Source organism: Grus americana, chromosome 6 (assembly GCF_028858705.1).
Source record: "Grus americana isolate bGruAme1 chromosome 6, bGruAme1.mat, whole genome shotgun sequence".
Classification (NCBI taxonomy): domain Eukaryota; kingdom Metazoa; phylum Chordata; class Aves; order Gruiformes; family Gruidae; genus Grus; species Grus americana.
Genome location: NC_072857.1, coordinates 12,522,019 through 12,548,900, shown reverse-complemented (window position 1 = coordinate 12,548,900; position 26,882 = coordinate 12,522,019). Strand labels below are relative to the sequence as shown.

The 26,882-nt window shown below is 41.2% G+C and overlaps 1 protein-coding gene across 3 annotated transcripts in view; it reads right to left on the bottom strand.

Annotated features, from left to right (window-relative positions):
* Nucleotides 1-26,882, bottom strand: part of ADCY5 (adenylate cyclase 5) — a 220,247-nt gene that overhangs the window by 58,413 nt on the left and 134,952 nt on the right. The window contains exons 4-5 of one of the 3 annotated variants that reach the window (XM_054830179.1): nucleotides 3,774-3,885; nucleotides 3,462-3,589 (exon numbers count right to left, since the gene is read on the bottom strand). The exons of the other annotated variants lie outside the window; for them this stretch is intronic. Coding sequence (XP_054686154.1) covers nucleotides 3,462-3,589; nucleotides 3,774-3,885 — 240 coding nt within the window. The remainder of the gene's footprint in view (nucleotides 1-3,461; nucleotides 3,590-3,773; nucleotides 3,886-26,882) is intronic. 3 annotated transcript variants of the gene reach the window in all.

Genomic DNA, 26,882 nt, shown 5'->3' with positions numbered 1-26,882 from the left:
GTACTGCTCTTGGATGGCCTGGCTGGCCAAGCAGACTACTAATTAGAAAGGGGAGCCCTTGGAGTAAATCCATGTACTCTGAACTCATGGTCAAGTTGAGAACTCATAAAAAAAAAATCTTTGGGGCAGTAAAAGGAATAAAGTGCTGGTCTCTGATTTCCATACCAAAGCTGGACATAACCTGCCAGCACTGAGCCTCATTAAGAGTAATAGCATGTTGTAAAGAGAAAAAGGAAATGATTTCAGAGATCTTAATTTGTCTGTATGGCACCAAGCATCAACTCTTCCACAGATGAAATATGATATGTGTGTGAAATACCCCACTGCAGTTGGAAAGCTTGAACAGGGCTTACAGCTGCAGTCAGAGCAGCAAAACCAGAGAACCACATCTATTGCAGTCACTCCAAACAGGCAGCTACAAATACTCAAGCTCTGATTTTAATGAGGTTTTGGATGCTCTGCTGAATCCCAAAATGACTGCTGGAATACTTTGTGGGTTCTACCCTTTTAGGGCAAAAGTTAACTTCAAGAGCAGTTCACATGGAAAATATATTTAGGAATGTGGGTAGGGGAAAGTCTTGATGAAGCCATCAGAGCAACTCTGCTTCTCGTTAAAGTTGATCACATCATTCCCAGAATGTCTATGTTTCACAGGCAAATTCACCCAGATCACATAGCACAGTCCTTTCCTTTGAGTTGTTAGTTCCTTGCAGCATGAAGCTGTACTCTATACCTATCAGATTTCAACCTCTTTGGTTTTCAGGTTCATCTAGTGACCTTTCTAGATAACATCCTCTGGACAGGTAAGTCCTCCCAACTTCCCAACATCAACACAGATCTAATATTTATGCTTTAGTTATTAATGAAAATGAATGATTAAAGATAGGCCAGTTCTGGACTCTAGTTCACTCCTCACAGTGTAATATGCCCCTTAAAAGACTGTTCAAGATGACTTCTTGCTGAAACAGCTCCTACCCTCTTACAGTTCCTTTTTCCTTACAATCTCTATCTTACTTTTTACTGTCTACTCACTGAAGTGACATTCATTACTTTTATTAACAAGCAGCAGAGATTCCCTGGCAGGGAAGGGAAGTTGCATATGCGTAAGGTGCCACAGGCTTACGAACTGAAAGAGCTCCACCACCACCACTTGGGAAAGCAACAGGAACCAGGGTAATGAAAACGCAGCTGCAGCCATAACCCTTGCAAGGACAACAGTAGCTGCAGTGTGGGTACGGTACTGGGGAGGGAGGAAGAACATGCTGCATGAGTGCTACAAACCCTACTGCACCCTGTGCCAAGCCACGTTACTAACACAAGACCAGAGAACTTCTTCAAATAGAGTCGTTGATGAGAAGGTGACTTTCTCCAGACTTTGCAGCAAACAAATGGGTTTGGTTATCCTTTATAGACAGATGAAATATCCTTTGTTACCTTCTTTTTTTTTTTTTTTAAATTCATTTATACCAGCAGTACAGTGAATATAATTCTATCTTTCTGATCTGGGGTAACACTCCTGCTGTTATTGTGCACAGATGAAATCAGCTTATGGGCAGGGCCCAGTGCTGGTGAAGTCTGCAATCAAATGTTCAGTAGCTATTGGTTACCTTAATTGTGAAACCTCTTATCTTGAGCCTTAAGGGAGGAGGAGGTGAGGGGGAAGCAGGGGTAGTGAGAACAGAGTCACCTTCCAGACTTAATAAGAGATAAGATTGTTAAATGCATTCATCATACATCAAGTGGGAAACAAGTTTTAAAGGCTGCTGAAGAGCTATTTGTAAACAAACACTGAGTGCACTTCAGCTCTGTGTTTATATCAAGGTAAGGTGGGTTGCAGTTAATCAATGAAGTCTAGACATCCTGGTGTTACTCAGTCGTGTAGGGGATTACACAGCAATGTGTCAAGGTCTCTGGATTTCATTAGGCCAACTACTGCAGAAAGTGAGACTTTTCTGGGCAGTGCACACAGTCGCTTCTTTCTAGGGCTGGTGGATAAGAATCACTGTTTCTTGTGTTTGACGAGACATTTTGTCACCTGCCACTTAACTGTACCTCATGTGGATGAAATAGCACCCTTTCATGGGCTACTGAAAACTAGTTACTTTCAACTCCTTTCGTTTTGTGTTTTGCATCCAAGGCCCAAAAGAAGACTGGTACAAAGCAATAGAATTTAAAACCAGGAAAGTAAAGGTAGAAAGTCCTGACAGTGTACACTGTATACAAAATAAGGGAATGCTGCTGTGTACTGCTTTTTGAATGGGGTCTCCTGAGTGAAAACGCAGCTTTTCAAACTATGTATCTGTGTTATGAAAACGACACCGAGAAGTGTGGCTGTGTATTCATGTCCTTGCAGAAACTCAAATGGTAAGGATGTACTTATCAAGCTCAGCAAATATGTAGCTCTAGCTTTTATCAAGATGAAGTGGAAACTCCATCAATTTACTGAACAGAATGAGAGAACCACAAAGAGATCTTCTACTTCTCTGTTGGTACCATTGATACTTCAGAAGATGTTTTCACAAAATAAAAAACTAGAAGAGAAGGGAAAAAGAAGCCGAGTCTCTGTGTAGCAGGGATGGTGTAGATATTAAGGTCAGCTCAGTTACCACCCAAAACTGACTGAACTTTGTATCTAAACTTGCATACACTCAAGATGACCAAACAGATCTTCCCTCCCTGAATTCTGAAAGAACTGGCCTGTGAAAGCTCATGTCCGATGCAAAAAAAGATTCAACATTGTCTGCAATCCTCCAAGTAATATAATTAGATATGGGTCTCATGTTTGTTACTCTCTAAAGACAGGAATGGTCTGGACAAACACAGGATTGCTAGTCTGACCTCAGGAGCAGGCAAAGAACAGTTTTTAAAAGAAAAAAAATAAAGATGGGGAAGTAAGTGGAAATAAAGGAACAAGCACCATTGAACTGTCCCAGTCTGTGCCAGACCAACTTTATGGCTTTCTTCAATAATTAATTTAACTAAAGTAAGAAAGTCTTGAATCTGATCTGTTTGGCATAGGAACACATAGAGAAGGATTAGTTAAACTAGACAAGACAGACCCTACCAGAGGAATTGTAAGGTGAGTAAAAAGCTGGTTTAAAGACAGATAAGTGAAGAGTGACTGAAATTTAATAAAGTTATTATTAATCCTCTGATTTCACATTTCTGTAATTCACTGGAATCCTTTGGGAATGAGACCTCCAGTAATTACAAGTAACCTTTGCCTTTCTCATCAGGAGATTGAGCTCTGATATCCACATGGCTGAAAGGGACACCAGTGTCTGTCTGTCTGCTGTCAAACCTTTACTGCATTTTCTTTTCTTGTTCCAGCTGGTCTCCCTTTTTGCTGGCATCAGTTCCCTGGTTTGGCTACCTTGCTACTAATGTAAGGAAGACCTAACGGGAAAGAGAATCTACTTGCTATTTGTTCTGAAATTCTCCATGGGGAATACGGTACTTACGAGATGGCCTCTATCATATCCATTCCCATTTCAACACAGCAGTGTGCATGGTCAGCTCTTGCTTCTGGCAACCCAGACACACAGTAATAGCAATCACCCAAGATCTTGATACGTAAACAGTGGTTCTCCTAACAACAACAACAACAGCAACAAAAAAAAAAAAAAAGAAAGAGAAGTATTCAGCTTATATTCATGCTTGCAATAGCTTGCCTTTTAGGGCAGTGAATATTTACAGAAATCCAGTGAACCAGCACAGTATGTCATTCTTGCAACAGGAAAAAAATAATATCAGAATTATAATAGAAAACTTACAGCTGCTAGCTTATCAAATCTGGCAAAGAGCTCGTTCAGCGTCATGACCAGCTCCTGAGCAGTGCACTGGGAGGCCAGACTTGTGAAACCCTCTATGTCTGCAAAGAGGATGCTTGGGAAAAAAGAAAAAAGAAAAAAAAAAGAAAAAGAAAGTGTCATAAAATTTGTTGCTGATATTTGTGTAAGTTCTAGGGTAGAAGTCCAGGGATGGGGAGACATGTAGGGGTGTCCCAGCCCTATAGCAGCAAGGAGATGAGCACTCCTAATGCCACCTTACGATACAGCCTCTATCACATGTAAAGCCCTGAGGGGCATGGCCTCATCCCCTCCAGAGATTACAAAGGGCAAGAAAACCCCACAAGCCTTTCATCCCCCACACCTGCCCCATGTCCAGAAAATGTACAGTACGCTGGAGCTGGTGGTGGCATGATAATGCTATCAGCCGTCATTACCAACAAGGCACTCCCACACAGTGACCAGATAAGCCCAGCTATAAAATCCACACTTACCCATTTTGTTCACATTCCTACAGAACTGCACATTCCTACAGAACTACAGAAACGAAACTTCCCATTTGTACCACACCTTCCAGCTGGCTTAGCCCCCGAAACACTATAAAAATATACACCTGCAGTGCTCGGGAGCTCCTCTCAGTGAGGCTGCAAGCAGGCATCGCCCAACTTTGTGCCGAGTGACAAGCACAGCCCTTGCCAACGGAGGCAAACCTCTGCTATTGCAACAGGGATACAGAATCATTCCCATCCGCCCAGGACGGACCGGGAAAGCCCGCTGAAAGCAGCGTGGACTGTTTTGAAAGCACAATTATTTGAATCACAAGTATTAATAATGATTCTTTGATTTCAGTTAATCAATTTTTTAAAAAACTATTCAGTAAAACAAGAACCAGACTGTCTATATAGGTCTAAGATAAAATGTATATATGCACACACATTTGTATAAAATTCATAAGCTATACTTGTATATTGGAACATTTATCAAGTGGTTGATTTCTTCTTTGAAGTTGATTATCACATCAAGCTGTACTTGAATAGGAAGAGAAATTAAAAGTGTAAATAACAAACACTTTGGAATTGTTCCTTCTTTGTAAAATACAAGTCCAACATGTTTTAAGCAAATTGCAGAGGCTACATTTACAGTTGGAATTCCCTGCAATGTCTTCAGACAGAAAGCAAAGACAACAAAAATATTTTCACAAGCATTATTTTGCAAAAATCCTGAAACACATTTGAATTCTGGAACGCTTTTCATATTTCTCTTCTACATTTCCACTCCAATAAATCATCAACCAAACATCTTGCATTAAATATTTGTTAGTCAGCCTGAAACTAAATGTACAAGAAAAAAGCAAGAGAGGAATGTAGGGATGTCTGAATCAAAATATACTTTGTCATTTTTTAAACACTTGAGAAAATACACAAAAAATAAATCAAGATTGCACATATTTACAAATAAAAGCAAACCTCCTGAAGAACAGCTGAAATCAACTGAAATCTTAAGAGATATCTGCATTGCTGGCTAAGCAACTTCAGTATGTTTTAATATGCAATGTACAAATAGGAAATATCTCCAGGTTTTGTGGCAGTAACAAAACGTATCTTGCTGCAAGCATGTTCCTCTTCCAGCATGGGGCAAATCGCAAATTCCTCACTTGTGGACGCGTTCACACTCTTTGCTTGTATGTGTGTGTTGTAGCAGCCATGTGCTACAACAGGAGGAGTACAGAGCAACTGCTACTCTGACGTTCAGATAGCAATGGGTATATCTGAAAATACTACACAGGGATGCCCTGAGCCACCTCCTCATGCCTGATTCAGAAAATTAGCACTAGCGTAGCATCCTAATAAACATGAATAAATGACTGAAGGCTGCCCCCTCCTTTCCCCATTACTATCATGCCAGATAAATGGATCGGTCATTCGAGGAAGTTAAATTATGGCAATATTTTCAACCAGGCAAATGAAGTAGTCAGCAGAGACCTATGGAGCCAACCTACGCAGAAATTTATGCCTTTTCAAATTGAAGCTACTTGATGACAACATTTTCTCAAACTTGTAACCTTCTACGAGTGACCAGCAAATTGCTCTTTGTTCAAATTCAGCAGCTATCTCCTTCATCTTGATCCTCGTCTTGCACTTCCAAGGACAGCACGGCTTCCACATGCAGCTCTGGCCGAGTTCTAGAAAACCACAATTATAAGCAACTACAGAAGGGTTTATTATGAGAATAAAACCCAGAAAGGTTGCACGATGGGACTCAGAAATGCATTCTGAACATAAGCCAGTAGCAATATCGGATAGTTAAAACTGTCTGACACCCCTGTTAGGAAGCCAACATTTAGTACATGAGATGCTTCTCTGAATGATTCTTTTGTTTGAGGAAAGAGGGATGCATGAAACAATTTCATCAAAGCCAGTTTGATAAGTTTGGAGAGGGCAGTCAAGGAAAAAGAATTTTGGTTTTATCTCAAATAAAGGAATGAATTACAAGTCCTTTTTTAGATGCTTCAAGTCTCTTTTCACTCTTGAACGCGGACATGACTCTTGGCAATAAGAGGAAGAGCTTCATCGGGCACATCCCTTTTGCTCTTTATATGTAGAAAACCTACTCAGAATTGGTTACATGTTAAGTCCTTTGCACGACTCAGGTTTTGCACACTTTGTGATTAACATAAACGTATCTTCCCACATGGTCCATCCCTTTGCCCCTCTTCCATGTCAGCTAACCAAGTAACATATGTACCTGTTGCAGCACCTGAGCATGTTCCATTGCAGGCTTCAGACAGCTGTGTGACCTGCTCTGCTGCCAAAGAGCTATGCCACTGAGCTATCAGAAGACACTGCCTGGGACACATGGGCTGCAGGGAATGAAAAACCTCATTCAGGGTATGGAAAAGACCACATGGGAGATGGCAGAGGACGGAGTGGTGATCTGGGAACTGAAGACAGAGACGGGAAAGACAGATTTGTGGCAGGAAACTGGAGAAAGAACAGCACACGACTGTCAGAGAAAACAGTCCTTGCAAACAGGAACCCAGCCTGAAGCCTCTCTGTCCTCTGCTCTCAACAGAGAGCTCCGAAAGCCACTAAATCACATTTTACTCCTCCTGCCTAATCTGTTCCCTCCACACACTCCTGCTAGTGTTGCAGCTGCAGAGACAACAACCAGGTTTATCGCTCCCAACCCTGCTAATGACCCGCAAGAGAGGAAGGGGGACCTGTGTATGTGGGGTTGTGCCATGCCACTTCTGTTCCTTTTGTTATTAGCCCCAGTAACCCTTAAATTCAGCATTCTCCCTGTAAAATACCTAACAGCCCAGAAGCAACTAGGAAAAAAGTAGATTTCTCTTACACTAGCCATCAGGGAACAGCACATCATCTTCATCCTGTGTTTAGTCAGAGCTTTTCTTTAAAAACAAAGCCTGCTATATCTCCTTACACACACAACACGCACACAGTGAGGTTGCAGGAGTATCTCCCAAGTCCTGCCAGTACATTTTATCCAAACTAGGAGGCTTAAAGTTTAAACACTCAGCTTCCCCACTTAGGTCCTCACTCCACACTTCAGTCTTTCATGTCAGATTACCCTTAGCAATGAAAAGATTTTATTAAAGGACGATGGCAATAGAAGATTGTGATGAAGGGCACAACTCAAGCCAACTATTTGTCAGTCTTCAGAGGACAAGGCATTTCCTTGCTGGTGGGAGCACAATGCCAGTAATAGGACTTCTTTGTGCCAAAACATGGGGTAAATGACGGTCATCAACAAAAGGTCAAATGAAATAATTATTATAGCTATAAAATATTGTGAGATAAGTAAGGCAGTGGTTTAGAAGTACTATTAGCTGAAGCTGACTGGAAGGGATTGACCGCACAATCTGCAGCCTGGGCGTCAGCAACTGTTATCTGCGCTGGGTCCCAGTCCCTTCATCTGGAAGGCTACTGCTTTGTGGAAAAACCAGTTTAGCATGTAATTAAAATGTTGTAATGGCTTCAGAGCTCTTGATATATTTTCCACTCCGTCACTGCCTTCAGATTTACCATCTGATTGGGACCTGTCCAGCAGTAACCAGGGTATGACCTCAAAAAAGACAAAAAAAAAAGGTTTATTTCTGGGAAAGACAAACAAGAAAAGGGGAGTTATCGTTCATTTTATAAGTCTTTTTTAAAATTATTTCTGTTTAATTTTGGTTGAAAAGTACCACAAATTGTGTTATAGGGTAGAGGTGAATACTTTCCTAATCTCCTATTTCAGCTCCTATTTCCAGCAAGGACTGGCTCAAGATTTCATAGCTGTACAAGGCAAGCTCAGTTTTGTGCCTGTTGCCCTACAGGAATCATGATGCTGATAGGGAAGAAAGATGAAACAGAGCTTGGATATCTTCCAGATCCTGCCAGGATATCCTTCCCTCTGCTTAGGAACCAGCCTGATACCTGCTTGCTCTCACCCAAGCCCCAGGCACGGGAGCAGGAAAGGGGGATGCACAGACTGGGGCATCCCTGTGCTGCTGGGTCCTGCTGATTCCAAGAGCCCAGGGCTGATGGGCAGCACAGGGTAGGTTGGGCACGCAGCTCTAGCTGCCACTGCCACCGGGATGCCAGCCTCTGCCTGAGCTTGGCCATTACCAAAATCACCACTGCTGTGGACCGTCAGACCTCCATGAGCAGGATGTCTAGATGCTTTTTGCAGAGTGCTTTGCATAGCTGCAAAGGCAGAGTGGGCGAAATAGAGAGAGGAGCAGCTAAGATGCAGAGCCAGGAGGAGAAAATTCCCAAAGTGTTGAGCTCAGCTTTCCCATTTTTTGGTCTGTAATGCATTCACAGAATAGTAAAGATACTCACAGACAGGCAGCTCAGGTACCAGCAGGAGTCTCCGTGCAAGATCTGAGCGATCAGCAGTGTGAGCCTGCCCAGCTTGGGTTGTTTTCACAGTCTGTGCTCAGGTCCATCCCACTGCACCTTGGGTCCTACCACTGCAGGTCATTTAAAACTAGCTCCTGTGACTCAGGTGAACCTTGCTGTGACTGTACTGCTAACAATACCCTGAGGCAGAAACATCACAGGATCTTTTGGATGGCAAAGGAGAAAGTTCTTAGCAAGACTGCGGGAAGGGAAGAGATCTTGGCAGAAAGCAGAGAACGATGTAAGGAATAGGAAGAGCTAAGGACAAGGTGGGAAGCAGGAAACGCACATGAGACATTTAAAAACCACACACACCTACAGAGATGATTTTGAAGTGCAGCCTTAAATGTCTGGAGATAATAGAGTTATCAAAGGAAGGACATGACACAGCCAGGTTTCCCTGCAAATGCAGGATTATTCAAAACGCTAAATTAAATCATCAGTGCTTCTAATGTAAAAACAAAAAAACAGTCGTGTTCTATTTCGAGATTTGTGCATGCCATGCACGCCAGCCACAACATAAATCAAGCAAGGCAAGAAACACAAACCCTATCACCATCACAACGGTAATGCCAGTCATGAATATAAACACCATGTGTTACTGGAAACTGAACACCACAGGCACTGCATGGGAAACAGAACAAAACCCCAGACTCAGTGAGCTTTAATGACTTATGAAAACAGCAGAGTGCATCTGACTGCATGTGAATCAAAGTGAATTTTACTGCAGCAAACACTACCTACAAGAGAAGAAAAAGTCAATGTACCATAATAAAATAATCATTGATCACTAAATACAAGCTCATTAATTTGCATTCACGAGCAAAGGTGTAACAAGAGAAAGCCATTTGCTGTAGACACCGTCCGCCCTTGTCAGTGAATTCAGTAGGCTACTTGGTGAGGACAGCGTCTCAGGGTGCTACTGTTATTTCACAACATGATCCACTGCTATTGGTGTTGCACGTCATCAAGTCATGCTATGAACAAGGATGAAGAAAGAAGAAGGAGGATGGATTGGGATGAAGATGACAAAACTCTCAGTTGAAGGGCTGGGTTGAGCCCTTAACAGCAAACGAGGCTTTCTCAGAATCACAGAATGGTTGAGGTTGGAAGGGACCTCCAGAGGTAATCTTGTCCAACCCCCCTGCTCAACCAGGGCCACCTAGAGCTGGTTACCCAAGACCATGTTTAGATGTCTTTTGAGTATCTCCAAGGTGGGAACATCTCTTGAGCAGTTTGGTAAATGAGTCAATTTTAACACTTAGACAGCTGTTCAAAAGCCAGTTCCCCGCCAGCACTGTAAACCCAGAAGTTATTTTCCAGTTCCAGCAGCATAAACATAGTATTAAGTTCACCTAGAAGTTCCTAGAATAGACATGGCACCAAGATACACCCAGTCTCTCTTTCCTAGCTATAGTAGCTTGGGGATGCCATGACAAGGAGGTCCTCTATGCGTCCTCTCCTCTACCCACTCTATGCACAAAAAGGACTTCATCTTCCAGGAACACTAAGTGAGAACATCTCATAATGATCTTTCCCTCCTGTATTTAATAGCAGCAACAACAAAAGGACAAACCAAAAGAAACTGAGGACAAGTTCACAGCAGTGGCACAGTGACCGCAGTCAGGCAGCATGTCTAGGGAAAGCACCACAAACGTGAGCAAGGGCAGCGAAGCACACGTAAGGAGGATGAAATGGCCCACACAGATTGTCGTGCTGAGTGACAGCCCAGGGACTGGTCCAGCAAAGGCTGCAAGCTACTTCCAAACTAACTCAAGTCCCAACAGCATGTCAGCCTTGCTTTCTAGAGACATCTGTGCGACAGGCTAGGGTCTTAGCCTTAGTGATACAAAAAATGTTCTCCGGAACAGCAGTATATCAGACAGGCCAGAGGTTAAAATACTTCCTTTCCCTACAGTCATGGAAAAAAAACCCCAACAAACCCAATAGTAAAAAGATACACTCTCTTTCCTAAACTTATATGGTAATTTCAGAGAAGATATGTTTACTATTGGAAATCATCTATTGTTTCAAATGAACCTTAGCACTTCTGTGACACATCAGCTGGCACAGCTGCCCCTTGGGCTGTGGGACTCCATCCTGCACTGTGACAGTGCTCCATCTAAAGATCAGTCATGCTGGCTCCCGCTTGCTCAAGAGGGTGAGAAGGCACGTATGTACACAAATGCTGTAATAAGCAAAGCAATACTTTAGAGAGTAACACAAAATAGGAGGAAATACACGCAAAAGCCCTACAAAACTAAAAGCCCAGAAAACTGTGAGTCTTTTCACCATTTTCTTTGCAGCAAAAGACAGTAAACCTCCTGTCCCTCTTCCAAAGTAGCCAACAATGTAAACCAAACCCACATCCCATATTTGAGAAGTTCACTCTGCAAGACCATACCAACTGAAACTGGTGACAGAGTAAAAACCGACAAAGAAGCAGGAGACCAGATGGCTCTCAGAGACACCGGTGGCAACGTGCAGACTGCCATCCGCAGAGCCACTGCATGACGACAGCAAGGCTCATTGCAAAGATATAAACTGCAGAACTCTGCCTTTACTTGATTTTCCCATGTTTGCTCTCAAATGAGTGTTACCAGAGGTTAGAACTGCCTGGGGGACTCAGCTGGGAGATGCACATCTCCAGCACAAACTCTCAGCATTTGCGGTCGCAGCTCTGTCTGCGTTAGCAACGTGCTCCTGGGAATGCCCCGCTGAGAGCGTCTGACCCTGCTGGCACTCAAGAGCTGCTGAGAAAAATGGCACCACGCTTGCCATCATGGTCAGTGCTCCTCACCTCAATGCCTGTGGTCTGTCCTTCACTGCCAATGGAGGAAATGAAAAGAAATTAAGAACCTGAGATCACCAACTAGAAAGGGAAGACTGCATCAGTCATACAGGGAAAAGTTTTTCCTTGACCTTCCCAGGTTTGCAGTTTACGAGCACGAGTAGCAACCCCAGTTATTGGAACTTAGTTATAGCTAAGCGGAATCAGTTCTCATTTTTTATTTTAAACATGAAAAACTTGCTACCCTCTCCCTCTAAACATCTTGCATTAAAAGATTTTCCTACTTCAGCGGGCTATATTTAACCAGAATGATTCTTCACTGGAAACAGGAGTAATAAATAGCCTTTTGGGAAGAAAAACTATTTGGGGATGGCAAAACAAATAAAGATAGATATGCAGTGGCTACCAGCCAAACTATAGGTGGAGCATGTTATAGATGTCTTTGAGAGGAGTGGAAGGAATTTTATTACTCCATCATCGCAAGCCAAATTAGATGCTGCTGTCTGTCAAACATAAAAAAGAAATCCAAGTGGCCTAAATGAGATTTTGGGTTATTAAGAGGGAGGAACTTCAGACCTTTTTCATGTATCTAAGAGACTGATGGGAATGAGAAAATTTTTTCAATCATTCTGGTCAGGGGAAAAACCATGTAAGTGAGAAAGATGCCAAATCCATTCCAACTCCAAGGAAGTTTAAGAAGGCAAAGTTGAAGGATATACACGGCCTTTTGCAGAAAGGTGCAAAGGAACCATGCATACTGCTGACTCCGACTGTGTGTCTTTGCTTTGGCTCCGAGCAAGCCCAGACTCACCCGGGTCTGCCTGACCAGTGTAAAAGAGCTGGCAGGTCTGTCCAAACTGGAGCTGGATCCAACCCACACCAAAATAAATCTCAGATTCATTTGTCCCACAAGACAGCATGAAATCCAGAACTGCATATAAAACAAAAAGGAAAAGCCATGTTATGTTCTGGTTTTCAAACTTCAGGCATGCTTTTTGCTATGAACATTCTTGCAGTCTGTTTTCTGGCATTAGAGCAATCTTTGATGTCAAAATTCTGCCAAAAACCAACAAGAAGGAAGACAGACATAAGAGAACGCTGTAAGAAGGGACTATCCATTACCACCACAGCTGTAGGAGTATGGCAGCATTCCTCCCTGCCCTCCTTTGAGAGAATGGCTTGCAAAAGTGACTGAAGCCATAGAAGCAGCACAATAGGAAAGAGAAACAACTTGTTGCAGTTTAACCTGGCAGGCAGCTAAAACAACCACACAGCTGTTCGCTTACTTCTGGCCCCACCGTGTGATGGGGAGAGAATCAAAAAAAGGTAAAACTTGTGGGTAGAGATAGACACAGTTTAATGGGACTGAAAATGAAAAAAACCCAAAACCCCACAACACAAAAAAAACCCAAAACGAGTGATGAACAGCACAAATTCTTACCACTCGAAGCTGGTGCTCAGCTAGTTCCCAAGCTGCCCTGCTTCCTGGCCAACCCCTCAGTTATATACTGAACATGATGTCACATGGTATGGAATATCCCTTTGGCCAGTTTGGGTCAGCTGTCCTGGCCGTGTCCCCTCCCAGCTTCTTGGTCACCCCCCGCCTTCCCGTTGGCAGGCCAGTATGAGAAGCTGAAAAGTCCTTGACTGCTTAGCTACAGCTAAAAACATCAGTGTGCTATCCACATTAGTCTCATCCTAAATCCAAAACGCAGCACTACATCAGCTGCTAGGAAGAAAATTAACTTTACCCCTGCTGATACTAGGACACAACTAAAAACTTAAGTATTAAAATAAGCCATAACCTGTTGCATAGAGGCTGTGCGCCAGCAATCAGTCGTCAGAGATGGCAAGAGAGTAATAAATTTTGGTACAGACAGTTAACATTTTCACATGTATATCCTGAGTCAGGCACATGGGATAGAGATCAAGTAAGTTGCATTTAATCAAGTTTGGGGTGCTCTCTGTTATATATTGCTCAGGTCTTTGTCTTTGATGGTGAAAGAATGAGCTCTTCAGAGCTGTGCAAATTGCATTCAGTCTGTTCTTCCCTGGTATCATGGATATTCAGTCAAATAATGACACTTTTGTACTCCCTACCCAAAAAGCTGCAGTAATTCTGCATGCAGCGGTCATTTTAACCTAACCTTACTTCCTCCTCACTCTCTCCACTAGCTTCCCTGGTGTCCCATCCTTTTGTAATTTATTTACTCTGCAATTTCGGTAAGTTGGGATTTTCCCTCTGGAATGTCATTACATAATGAAAACACTACATTAGTATATAAATGTCATAATTTAAAACATTAATGAGCAACTATGGCTTTCCTATAGTCATCTCATTTTCCTAAGGAGAAAAGGTACCAAAATACGCAGACTGTTTCATGGATAAGCTGAGAATGGACAAGCGATGTGATGTTCTGTACACACAATTACCATTTGTGTTTGGGAGCTTACTAGATCAATAATACTGAAGTGGCCATTTGCTGGGAAAACTGATTGTTGAAGAACAGGAACATGAGTCTTACCACCCTTCTTGGAACAGTCACGTTCCCCATTTCTATATTTTTAGATGTAATCGAGCAGTTGTGTTTTTAAAATGACACCGATGAAAGTATAAATAGAAATGGACCCAAAGCATATAGAGAAACTTAACTGTGTACACTTTGTAATGGCCACTTTTCTGAGAACCACCAATGTAGCATCAGCAGAGAAGAACTTTAAAATGAAGACTTAATCCTCTGTTAGTTATTCTGAAAGGTAAAATGGCTGGCCAAATAAAATGGTACAGCTCATTAACTGAGGGATCAACTTGTTATTAATTAATAAACAAACCTGATAATAAATTTAATAATAAAACACATGATGTTTTCAGTGAGAAGGGAGATTGGCCATAATTTCAGAATTAAATGAAAAGGAAAAAATCCTGCAGGAAATTGAACTTGTTATCTGGTTATTGCAGACTATATTAATAATCCTTACGTGATAAGAACCAGTAATGAATAGATATCCTAAAGTCATGAGTAAAGTTCTCCCAACTTTACGAGGGCTACAATTTCATGTTAAGGGTTTTGTTTCCTTTTTAAGATGTGATCTACCATCACATCACAATTGATCAATGACACTTGAGCTGACATCTATCTTTGGCTCCCTTTGGTGGCACAGACAACTCCAGCTGCCATGGAGAACAATGTCAATATAATGAAATTCTGTACAATCAATATCAGCAGTAAAAACATTCCCCCTTAGACAGCAGTATAGGTGAGCTCACTAAATGAGTATTTATATGCAAAGATCATCCTTGAACAGGGAATATTAAATTCTATGCACCTCTTCAGCCCCTAACGTACCTCATATTCCAAATACTTTGCATATGTCCATTATTTCATAGATAGTAAGCAGTGTTAAATTTACTTGATGGCATCCAGATTATATACTGTAATATCAGAAAATATTTACACCATTTTTGTTTTATTATGCTGGTCAAGATACTAGCTATAAAGACACCTTGAGTCTAATCTTTGACCACCCACTTTTTGACTCTGATCAGTTACTCAGCTGGCTCTGCCTCAAATTTCTTTCTTTATAAAATAAAATGGACCATTGCATCTCTTGCTTCTTAAGCACATGAAGTCTTTAAACGAGCATTAAGCAATTGTGAAAGTGTCATTGGTTCTAGAAAAGCAACACCACGCTATTTTGCAGAGACAGCAGTATGGTACATAAAGAAAATATATAAAGGGGCTCAAGGTCATGTAAGAAAATCGTGGCAAAGCAGGAATGTGAATCTTGGTCTCATGAGTCCAGGGAACATCCACACAAAACCTACTCCTGAGATGCTGGATCAGGGAGTGTGGTGAGGCAGGTCTGCCCACTGCACATGTAAGTCTTTTTAATTGTCCATTGAATCTCCCCTGATTTTTGCAGTCAGTGGTTTCTTCTCATAATGAAGCAGGCATATAATTTTAACTTGATTTCAAGAGAATTACTGTAATTGCCACCACCAGAATAATAGATCTGCATATAAAGAAATGGCTTTTCTCTTGCATTTTCCATTGGAAAATTTAATTTCTGTGTTAATGCATTAAGATATTTCACTAAGCCATTTGCTTGCTACTCTCAATATTCACAAAATATCATCTCCGAATGCAGTTCCTGTAAACAATTATTAGTTTACTAACGAACTAATACCAACAAAATCAACAGAGTCTGACCAGATCTTCTCCATAGCATAGAAAGCCACCTTAGAGACCACTTAAAATATATATTATGGTAATGTGTCTCAGGCCATAAAAATAAGAGGAAAGTTACTGCATCAGATCTTTCTACATCTATGCAAACCCAGTCTAGCTGATTTCTGCTTACTTTCTATGCTACTACAGTAGCAGCAATTTTGGCTTAAAAATCAAAAAGAAAACAAAAAAAAAGAAATAAAGTGCCTGGCATTTGAAAGGATGAGTTCAGTTCAGATCAACTTCAAAACATTTCTGTATATTCACATGTTATATATACCATAAAACTTAAGCACTACTTCAAGCAAGGAGTGAAACTGGAGACACAGCTTGCTGCTGTCCCAACGTTACTTTCACAAAGCTGCATGAAATGGAATTAAAGTGCCGTGGAGGACACATGCCCATCTGAAGGCTAACGCAGCTGGCAATAAAACTGTGGCTAATGAATCACAGGACAAACAGGTCGGGACTTTCCCCGTAGGGGATTCGGGGAAGCCAATGCTAAATTCACTTGCAGAGCAGGAAGAAGTTTGAACAAACTGTCTCATGTGAAATGTCTTATAGACTATATACGTTAACAGCAACACAGGTCCTGCCCCTCCCACAGATGCATTCAGGTTTCTAAACAGATGCCTGGGATTAGAATAATTTGCTCTTCCAGAGAGGAGCAGCCATGACAGTAGTAAAGTGTTTCTAAAACAACATATCCATGCTCTCCCTCGGGGGATGCTGTACTGTAACTGCACCAATTAAGGTGGTACAAGTTTCCAGTGTGAACAGGGTCAGAGGCTGTCAGGCAGATCCGGAGCGATGGAGAGGGGAGCGGAAGGAAACGGAGCACGCAAACAAAACACAAACCGTAACAATCTTTGAACAAACTGGAATTTGCAAGATGCGCACTAAGGCAAATAGCAGCTGTGGTATTTGATGTTTGTGTAGTTTTTAATGCTCCTATAGTTCAGATATCAAGAGATGATTCTCTATTCTTAAGTACCAAGCCACTCTCCGGAAGCCTGAAAATGCTTAGCACAGCTACTCTATTGCTTATATACCACAATAAACAAACTTGCAAAGGAGCTGGATTCTAAAAGCCAGTGTAAAGAAAGAAAGAAAGGGGGGAAAAAAGCAGCAGCCCACACAGCGTCAAATGCTGGTAGGCTCAGTGCTAAACAGCAGATGATTCTTACTGAATAACTGCCCTAGATTTCACAAACAATACAGGGAACAAAAATAGAAACCCATTTACATATTGCTGTTAATAACTTTATTTATAGTGTCACAGCTAGAGCACAATAACTGCAGCCATGGCTTAACTTGAAAGCCATTCACTGTGGAAGAGTCAGACAGATACTGTTTTCTCAGTCCTTATGCAACTGGGAAAAAATCCTGCTGACAACAGCCAGTCACCAGAATCCTTACAAACAGAACCAGAAAAAAAAGTTAACAGCAGTCAAAGGCAAAAGCAAATCATTCCCAGGATCCCACTGGCCTCTGCCCCTCCTGGTTACTTCATACACGCTGTGGTTAATCAAGGACCACTGAGGCTACAAAACCCAGCAGATAAATTTTCACTTTGTGATAGCATCTTACAGGAATACTTGATTGGGTTTGGGTTTTTTTTGTTTTGTTTTAAATTAAGAAATACAGACAGGGCTCAGATTAAGTCAGCAGCTACAATAAATAAGGATATGTGTCCAGCATCTAAGAACACCCCTACCACATCCGCGCTGCCTGCTACATGACTGTAGCCAAATCTTTGCTGGGAGCCCATATTCCTGCCAGCTAAACACCACTGGCCTGTCACAACAGACTGGCACATCTTTAAGGAACAGAAATGTACACAGAAATTTGTATCCTCGATTCCTTAGTATTCTGCAAATGCTTGCTATATATAAGTAAATAGAATGAGAAGGCAAGTGAGGAAACTGTCTCTTAAGACCCTCTGCCTGAGAAGTGAGAAAACATGGATGTCATTTTTCCTCTGTCTGAATTGGACAACAGGCTATTTTGGATTGGGAACATGGGTGCCCTCAGGACCTCATGCTGCAGCTGCTCATTACGTATAAAATACTTAGAATAATTAGAGACAGAGACAGCAAGCACCCCACTCTGCCCCACTGATTACGGTGCGCTCTGTGACATGGGACAGTGGGATTCAAGCCACTGCTCTGGGGTTTGATTCTTTTTTATAAAAAAAATGAAACAAGAGTTAACAAAAGAGAATGAGGACACCTTCGGTTAGGGCCTCTCCTAGGAGACGTGGCCTCAAACACCCTCTGGCACATGAGAAAACCAAATCCAGATAACCTACACCAGCATGTGGGTCGAGCCTCTGTGCTCCCAGATGAGCAGAGCATGCCTCATCACTTGTGTCTCTTCACATCTTCACTACCTCTGTGTTTTACTTTCTGTCACTTGGAATGTCAACTGCATTCATTAATTTCTCCAAGGTTTTCATTTTAGTGAGGAACAGAAAGACGCCCGTTTGGTGTGGCGGCCCAGCTGAAATGTAGCGCTGATTCCCCCTGCAGATACAGCCAGCAGTCACGAGAAGTCCCCAGCACAAAGAGCGCGTGTGTTTGTGCACACTCCCTGCTTGTTCCTTCTGCACAATTCCTCTGCGGCGCAGGCAGGGCACAGCCTTCATGGTCTAGTCGTTAGGACATTTCTGAAAGGGGAGCCAGGCATTTCTCAGCTCTAATCAGCTTCACTACCAAGTCAAAATTAAAGAAATAACTGTCACTCTCAGCCTCTCTGTCCCCCTGCACTAACCTCCCCTGTGGGGTCGGCTGATAGCAGTAGATATTTACACAAGAGTTTGTGAGTGTAAGCCCCTAAAAATGCAAGGAGGTGTTTCTAGGCAATACCTATTATCCAGCAAGATGACTTGGAATTTGTTCAGTTATTAGTAATACAATAAACGCTGTGTCTGATACACATAATGGAAAAATAAAAAGCTGTGGACATGACAGATGAACAAAATACAGCTTTTATGATCCTCTACTAGAAACAATCCTTGAATCTGCAAGAAAAATAACCTAAAAAGAGATGAAAGAATACACAAAAGACATATAATGAAGCAGGCCAGTGAATGCACATATTAAAGTGAAATACATTGATCTAATAAATGCTAATGAAGTCCATACTAGGCTTCTGTATTACACAAGTGTAGCCCTGGATGATTTTCAGCAGACACGCCATTTTATAGTGCATGAACAAATATTTTCGCCCTCCTATGGTGTTCTCAGAATCAGAGGTCCCCTCAGAAATCACTCATTTCATCCTTAAACACAGCTTTAGGTTTGTACAGGTGTTCTCCAATACTATTTTTTCCTCTTTCTTTTTCAGTTGTTTTTAAGTTTTTGGAGAAGATACCATTTTCAATTTATGCCTTTCACCATTACAGAATTCCAAGGAAAAGGAGCTCAGCAGGTAAGTCACATCTCCAATTTCAGGCTTTCTGGGCTTTGCAAGAAATTTGTAATCACTTCTGATTTCAATAGCAAAATCTTATTCAGTTTCCAGCTGAAAATGACAAAGAGTACTGGATCTTAAAAACAGAGTATCACTTACCATTTATATTCTGCAATACAACTTTGTCTCTACGTTAGACCTGTCATCCTAAATTGTGACCTGCTGGCTGCTACTCTGCAGAAGAGAAGACTCTTCAGGAAGAAAGGCAAGGATGACATGGGTTTTTTCTCCTTTTTAATTGAAACAAAGTAGAACTATTAAATCAAAAGGCCTCTTTTTCTCTGGCCTTGAAAGAAAAAGAATCTCACAAAGGGGCTTACAGTAGTTTTGAATGCAATCCAGAACAAAAGGTTCCAAATGAAACAGAATAATTATACTTTTTTGGATCAGCATTTGGCTTCTGTTAAAGCCTGATCTCCAACTAGAATTGCTCAAGTTCCCCTGAGCAGAAGCCAAAGTTTTGTTTGCTTTGTTCTACAAATTGATTCTTATTAGCCCTTTCTTTGGAAACAACCACGGCAGAAAGCTGCACTGCATTGGTGTGCATGCTCCTAAGACAGGAGGCTCTCCACCAGAACTGCTCTGGCACATAACCGTCCACTATCTAAAACTGTACGCATCTGTTTTCCATTCTCTCATCTCCCTTCCTCCAGTCATTACTAACAACTGCTAAATGTGCTCCTTGCTCTCCAAGGTTTTTTAGTCTTTACTGTCTTTTTTGCCTACTTACCCATGCTGCAAATGCCGCAGCAGCTCTGCAACATAGGTGTCTCATCTCCTTCATAGTCCAGGATGTTACAAAGCATCTCTCCAACTTGCTACTATATTCAGCATTGACGTATGGATCTGCCAGGCCTTGGAGATAACCGTAATTAAGTAGCTGTCACAAGAAGGAGAGTTGTCCTACTAATGTCCTATTAGCAACACATTCCCCACAATGAGTAGGAAATGGAGCCAGTGTATCAGACTCTGCAAAGAATACTCCCTAAAGTTAAAAAAACCCTCCCAAAACAACAACAACAACAACCAAACCCCCAAACTCCTGAGCTGACATGGGGGATCAACAAACTGTTGCTACTACATCTCTGCTGGAAAAATTCCTGACTGCCTCACACATTCAGCCTTCTTCCTCTTCATGTGGGAGAGCAAGTTGTGCATCCAGATGCTCCGCAGAGCTACTGACAGGGACAAACAGGCATTTACGGCTCATGTTAGAACTGAACAAAGCCATGGTCATCCAGCCTTCTGCATGCCACTTACTGGGGAGATCTCTGCAACAGCAGGCTAGGGAGAGAACATTTTGCTGATAGTCACACAGATCCAAGTTTCACAAGTGGTCACTACACCAGGATTTTGGGCTTGGAAGTCAGCTCTGTAGAACTGGAGTTGAGGGAGTCGATTTCAAACCCTGATCATCCTCCTATACATTTAAGTGGTTCATTTAGGAGTTTGGCTCAAACAGGGACATGGCTACTGGTCAAGAACATCCTCAAAATTTCTCAGTGCCTTTGACAGCCTCAGGTACTTGCCAAACACACACACAGCAGCCACAAAGGTCCCTGCTGGCCATGCTATCAGCGGAGATAACACCTACATTCCTGCATTTTGTTTGCTTTTTAAAGCATATCATACGTTCACTTCTTTCCAATTTCTGAAAACTATTTGCAAACTTCCAAGTCCTCAGAACCTACATGGTCTTACAAATCCATATTCCCATGACTTAAAATTGGGTGCATCTTACTAAAGCTTTGTAATAGAAACAGAAAAATCTCCATTTTCTAAAAAGAGCACCTCTATCATTCCACAAGGCCAATGATCTGCCAACGGTGTGTGCGTGCTGAAATTAATTTAATCTCTTTGGTCTTTTTCCTCCTTTGCTGTTCTCTGTTGCTTCTTATTTCTGTCAGCTCTGTTTCTGAAGCGACCTGTTCTTAGCCTGGTTTCTTACAGAAACACCATTTATGGAATCATGCAGTCTGCACAGTCGGTACCGGCCTCTCCCTAACTTTTTAACCACTTAGTACCAAACAAAATTAATGAAAAAAGGGGAAGTTTAAAAAATATACTATGACTTTCAGTGTCTGGAGGACATTGACTCAAGTTAGCAATGACTTGAGTCACAGGATACCAGACTTGAGAGCTCTTCTCCACTAATTGATTTCAGCTTTTGTCTCTTCTTCATCACTTATCCAGTGTCAAAATTATATATAAACCAGTAAGAACAGATGCACAAATTAGCAACAATTGTTGAGGGATATAAATATAGTATAAGACAAGAGAAGTTAATCCATCCCCATCCAAAACTGTGCCCCTGTTTTACAGCTTCTGTAAGAGGGCTTTAAATAGTTTTGCAAAGTTCAGTGCATTACAGAATAAAAAGTTTAACTGATTTTTGCTTTTCAGCCATTATAGTCTAAGGAGGAAGCAAAAAGGTAGGATGATTTTAACAAGAACCTCTTCAAATGTTATATAAACTCAATGTTCTCAAAATCACTTCGCATGTTAACTATGTGACACAATAGTTTGTTAACTGAAATTTAACCAAGCCTTTACAAGATGAAAGCAAGTCTGTACAAGCAAGTCTTTACAAAAGTAAAGTTTTGGTCATAGATGACTATTTTTCTTGTCAAGGTTACTCTAGAATAGAAAAGACGGGGTGGATTAGTTTAATAAACAATTTGATGCATTTTTTTCCTATAAGTTTAACACATTTGTTTTTACTATCAGGAAATCAGCAGTGAAACTCACATTATTTTAAAATTACTCTATTTTTAGTACTACTGAAGAAAAGAGAATCCAAATAACCTTGATGAGTTAAAATACTGCTCTGTAAATTTCTGCAGGCACCTTCATTATTATCTCCAAATTACTATTCACAGTATTTCATCATTAAAACATCTAACACTCTTCAATCCATCACCCTGTGAACTTCACAGACCCTTGTGTAAACTCAGAATAGCAGGGTGTGAATTATACATCACAGGCCCTTCCTAATTGCTGATGGCTTGCTGGTGGCTGGAGATCTGTAGTCACCTGGCACGCTGCACTTTTGGGATGTTATCTTTATTACAACACACGTGTTTAAGTAATGCATCCAGCGGGGTGCCTTGCAGCCTGTTATTTATCTGTTTTGTTCTTCAGAGGGTACAAGGCTCTTTCAAGCCCCTGAAGACACCAGGAGCTCCCAGCAGGGACCAATATCACAATATATTCCCAATTCAAAAAAGATCTGCAGACAGTCAGATGAATACTTAAACAAGTTAGTGTGTATTTGTTCTTCTTAAAGGGTGCTGTGCACATGCACAAAGAGGTAGATTTGATAAAACATATAAACCTGCTCTGTTCTTTGGCTTGAAAGTTTTCAAGACTGAACCATCAATGCACACATATTGAAAACAGGGAGTGTTCGATTGAAACACTTGGGTTGAAATATCCCCTTTAATATTAATGTCCAGATTTATTGCATAGCTTTGATGTCAAGTTCAGGTGTAACAATGGCTGAAAAATAAGCAAATTCTTTTACACATGGCTTTTAGCTTGAATGTCCTTCTCCAAAAGCCATTGATTTTCCTTTCAAAACCAACAAATTGGTTAGTACGATTCAAGAGATTAGTGGTACTAAGTGCTGAGTAATTCACCTTCGCCCATTGGTGAAACCTACTTCCACACTTCCTAAAAAGTATTGCTAACTTAAAAAAAAAATCATTAACTTTTTTCAGGAAAATTAAAAAGCTAAACTCACTCCAGGCAGACACAGGTGAAGTTCCCAGGAGCTGGCTCTTGACAGGGAAACAGAGAGTTTCCATTCACTGCTGCCATCTGGGGAAAGGCGTGGGAAGGCTGATCGTTTCCCTCCTACTCACTCTTCTCAGCTTACAGCCTCTACCAGAAGTTAAAGCAATTAAATGCAGAGGGCCCCTGAACCCACATGAAACCCACGCAATTTGCCCCCACCTACCTGCAAAAATAACCTTCTACTGCTTGTAGGCGTACGCCTCGAACAAAGCAAAAGAGGTAGAGGTCTTGCTGAGAAACAACCAACGAACCAACCAACGCATGAACACATTTTGGGAGGAGATCAAAGCTCACGGACTGGTGGGGAGAGCAGTACCAGTAAGCAAGACATGGATAAAACCTGCTCTGGGGCTTCCTCCTGCTTAATGCTGCTCTCTTCATCTTCAAACATAAGCTGTCAATTTTCATTCTGCCTCCCCCCAAAAAGGGGAGAAGACAAGGACAGAGATGGATTATACAGTAAATATGAAAAAGAGTTACTGCTCCTGCCCTTTCCTGGTAATGAGGCCTTCCATAGAAATTAAAGCTACATAAACTTTGGCTGAGATGAAAGATTAGGGAAATCTTTGAAAATATCGAGGGAAGAACTGTCATAAATTTATACACACGATACTGTACTTTTATTTATTAAAGATGGTAAAATTAAACTGGTTTCTACTTAGTTTCAATAACCTCTCATGAAAAAGCACAACAACAGAATCGGGATGAGCTCCTGAACAAAACCAACCCATTGGCTTAACCACCTCCAAAGGCAACCTGCTGTCTGACCCTGGCTTGGTAGGATACGCCTCATTATAAGCTCATTTAGCATTTCAAAAGGCACTGTTAGCAAGCCAGAAAAAACAGCCTCGTGCCTATACTCACCAATAAGAATATACCAGTAAGCAGCACATTGCTTTGGCAAGCCACGGCAGTAGTATGTCCAGTTACAGCTATGTCCTGGGAACCCTCCTGCTAGCTGCGATCAGAGCTCAGCTTTGTACTACTATTTATATTGATAACTCCTTTAACCCCGGGAAACAGTAAGACTGGATGTCCTGTGCGCGAAGACAGTGGGAGGAGGAAGGAAAAAGATGTTTGCTTGGAATTTTCACAAATGTCATAGCACACAATTACATAGCACCTTGCAATCTGAAAATTTAACACACTTCATAAGCAACTAATTAAGCATCACAATGCCTATGAGGCGAAGAGGTTAAGTTGACACAGCTGGTCCAAATATCCTGACACTCAGCCAAAGTGCAACTATTTGGTCATTTTTAAGGGAAGAATTTTTGGTGTTAGAACACAATTAAATCAGAAAACTAGTTAAAAATGGTTTTCATTTACAAAGGTGAAAGCAAATGGACTGTTTCGTTTCTGCAAATGGTTTAGTTCAAGTTGTCAAGATGTTTAAAAAACTCTGAGATCAGGTTAATGTTGTTGAGTACATGATTCATAAGAATTATGTGAAGGGGAGAAGAGAGGAAACTGTCACTTTCACTGCGCTTGGATGCCAGCCCTAAAATAAGCTTCTTGAAACAGTTCATCAAAGGAATTTCAATGACAAAGCCAACCTTCATCCCTTCACAGAGGACTTCAAACCTCCTTTTATAGCACAGAGATTACTATATTTGGCCAAACCTAGATAGCATTAAAGCCATTATCACTGCAGTGAGATACTATAAATAGCAATAGTAATGTAAAACATTTAAAATTCTGCCTAGGAAGCATGTTAGATAAACAATATTATCTATGAGTATTTTAGGCTTTGTCTATCAGACATAATCTCATTCATGATAACGTGAACCAATTTAGTTACATAATTCACCTTCTTGTTTACCCAAAATTACTTGCATAGTCTTGGGAACTCCTTTCCTGATTGCATTTGACAATAGACTTTATATTTAACACACACATATGTGGGAAAGGTCAAATCACGCTCTGAGGTTCTGGATTTGTCAAAGTTAATTCTCATTCAATAAATCAGGATGGGAAATGGTTTCGTTCTCTGTTAAAAGGTTCTTTTCATTTGCATCAAAAAAAGAGTGTATTAACCCCAAACTTCATCATCACCCTAAATTCTTCAGAAGAACATAATCCTGAAACAAATTTTGCTGCCAAAAATGACAGGAAATTATATTTTCATTGTGGATAAATTAGTCTCTGAACTTTACTTTCCATAACAATAAGCAGGAGATTATGAACTCATTCACAGGAAGTCCTGATAAGGCTCTAAAAAGATTTGCTTTTACCCATTCAGGCCAGAAAGACCACTGTATTTTGCATAAAACCATCACCTTTCCCCAAACAGAGAGACAGCCCTCCCTCAAAGAGAAGTATAACACAGTAAGCAATATCATGGCAGAACTGCCCCTTACTAAAGATTGTGTTTGTGTTTTACAGACCTACTACCAGCACCTGAGGAAGATGTCTTTTCTACATAGGTTTTAAATTTACTTTTTTTTTTTTTTTAAAGCAGCATGTAACCTTTTTAAAAAGAAAAACGAAGTATGTAACCTAGTATCTAAAACCAAGCATATCACAGCAGAACTGGTCATTTAAAAACTCATTTTAAAACTGAAAAAAACCAACCAACCACACAGTAGCTTTACATGATTTTATAATAACATTTTCTGCTGGTAGAGTGGTTTGGATTTGTTTTTTAATTAAAATTAGAGGTGGTCCCAAAAGCCCAGACCCAATCATCCCTGAAAATTAAAATATCTAATCTTGTCTGGAACAGAATTTAGTAAACCACTTCTCCCACACAAAATGTCACACCAGGCTAAGTACAGGAGGCTGTGTGCCTGCTCCTCCTGAGTTCAAAGGGCCAAAGTCAAACCCAGCTGGATGGAAACCTCCAGTGCCAGTGAGGCTCATTTTTTCCACGCTGACTGTGAAAGCAGTGAGCAACTTCACCCTGAAAATGTAGTGAAAATGAAGATCTCAGGCTCCAGGCATTACAATGGCAATCAAACTTTTAAATCAATAGCTAATGAAAATTCCCATCTGCTATACTTTCTTTTATAATCTACCTTTTTAACTCATCTGTGAGAATGGGAAAAGAGAATTGCTGGATACAGCTGATGGAGGAGGGAAACCCGCACCTCTGTGTGGACACACAGATCTTCCCACTTCTACGAGCTGTGGAGGAAATGCTCCTGCTCATAAATCATCAACAGGAAGCCAGATTCAATGGTTGGGCACAGCACCCTTGCACCGACTTCACATACTTCTCAATTGCCTTGACACAATAACCTTTAGCACATAAAAACTTAGATCTTATGACATTTTTGAATAGTGACAAAACCAAAACAAAATTGCTTGGAGCGTTCTCATCTCAAAAGCCTCCCCTTGAGCATTTCCCCATGAAAAGTAAAGAGCATGCTTGCTTTTATTAAGCCAGTTCATTAATCCACATCACTGAGACGCTACCCCCCACCACCAGTGTGTTTCTGTGTGCACGTAAATGCTTCAAAATCATCTGCAGTCATTCCCACTAGAGGTGGTTTCGGTGCACCCAGGCAAGAGCAAAGGCTCCATGCTGAACTCCTAGTGTGAAATGAGTCATTTGTTCCAACCCATGTTTCCTTTTTTCAGTATTCATACTTAGTTATTCATTTCCCTAAAGTACATGAAGATGAGATGTTCCTAAGTTACCTTCTATTGCTCTCAGTACGTATACTATTTTATTCATATTTCTTATCTTTTTCCAGCCTTTTCCGTGATCTCAGTGGGGTTTGATTTAGGACCTCGTAGGCACAGGCAACAAAGTCCATACTTTGAGGAAGATACCATTTTAGTTGTTTGCCCTTGCAAGATCTTTTGAGACCTCACCCTCCCTTTGCACTGGAGACAGTCAGCACCTGCAAGGGCTCAATTCCTAAACACTCATCACCATGAGGAACAAAGTTAAAAT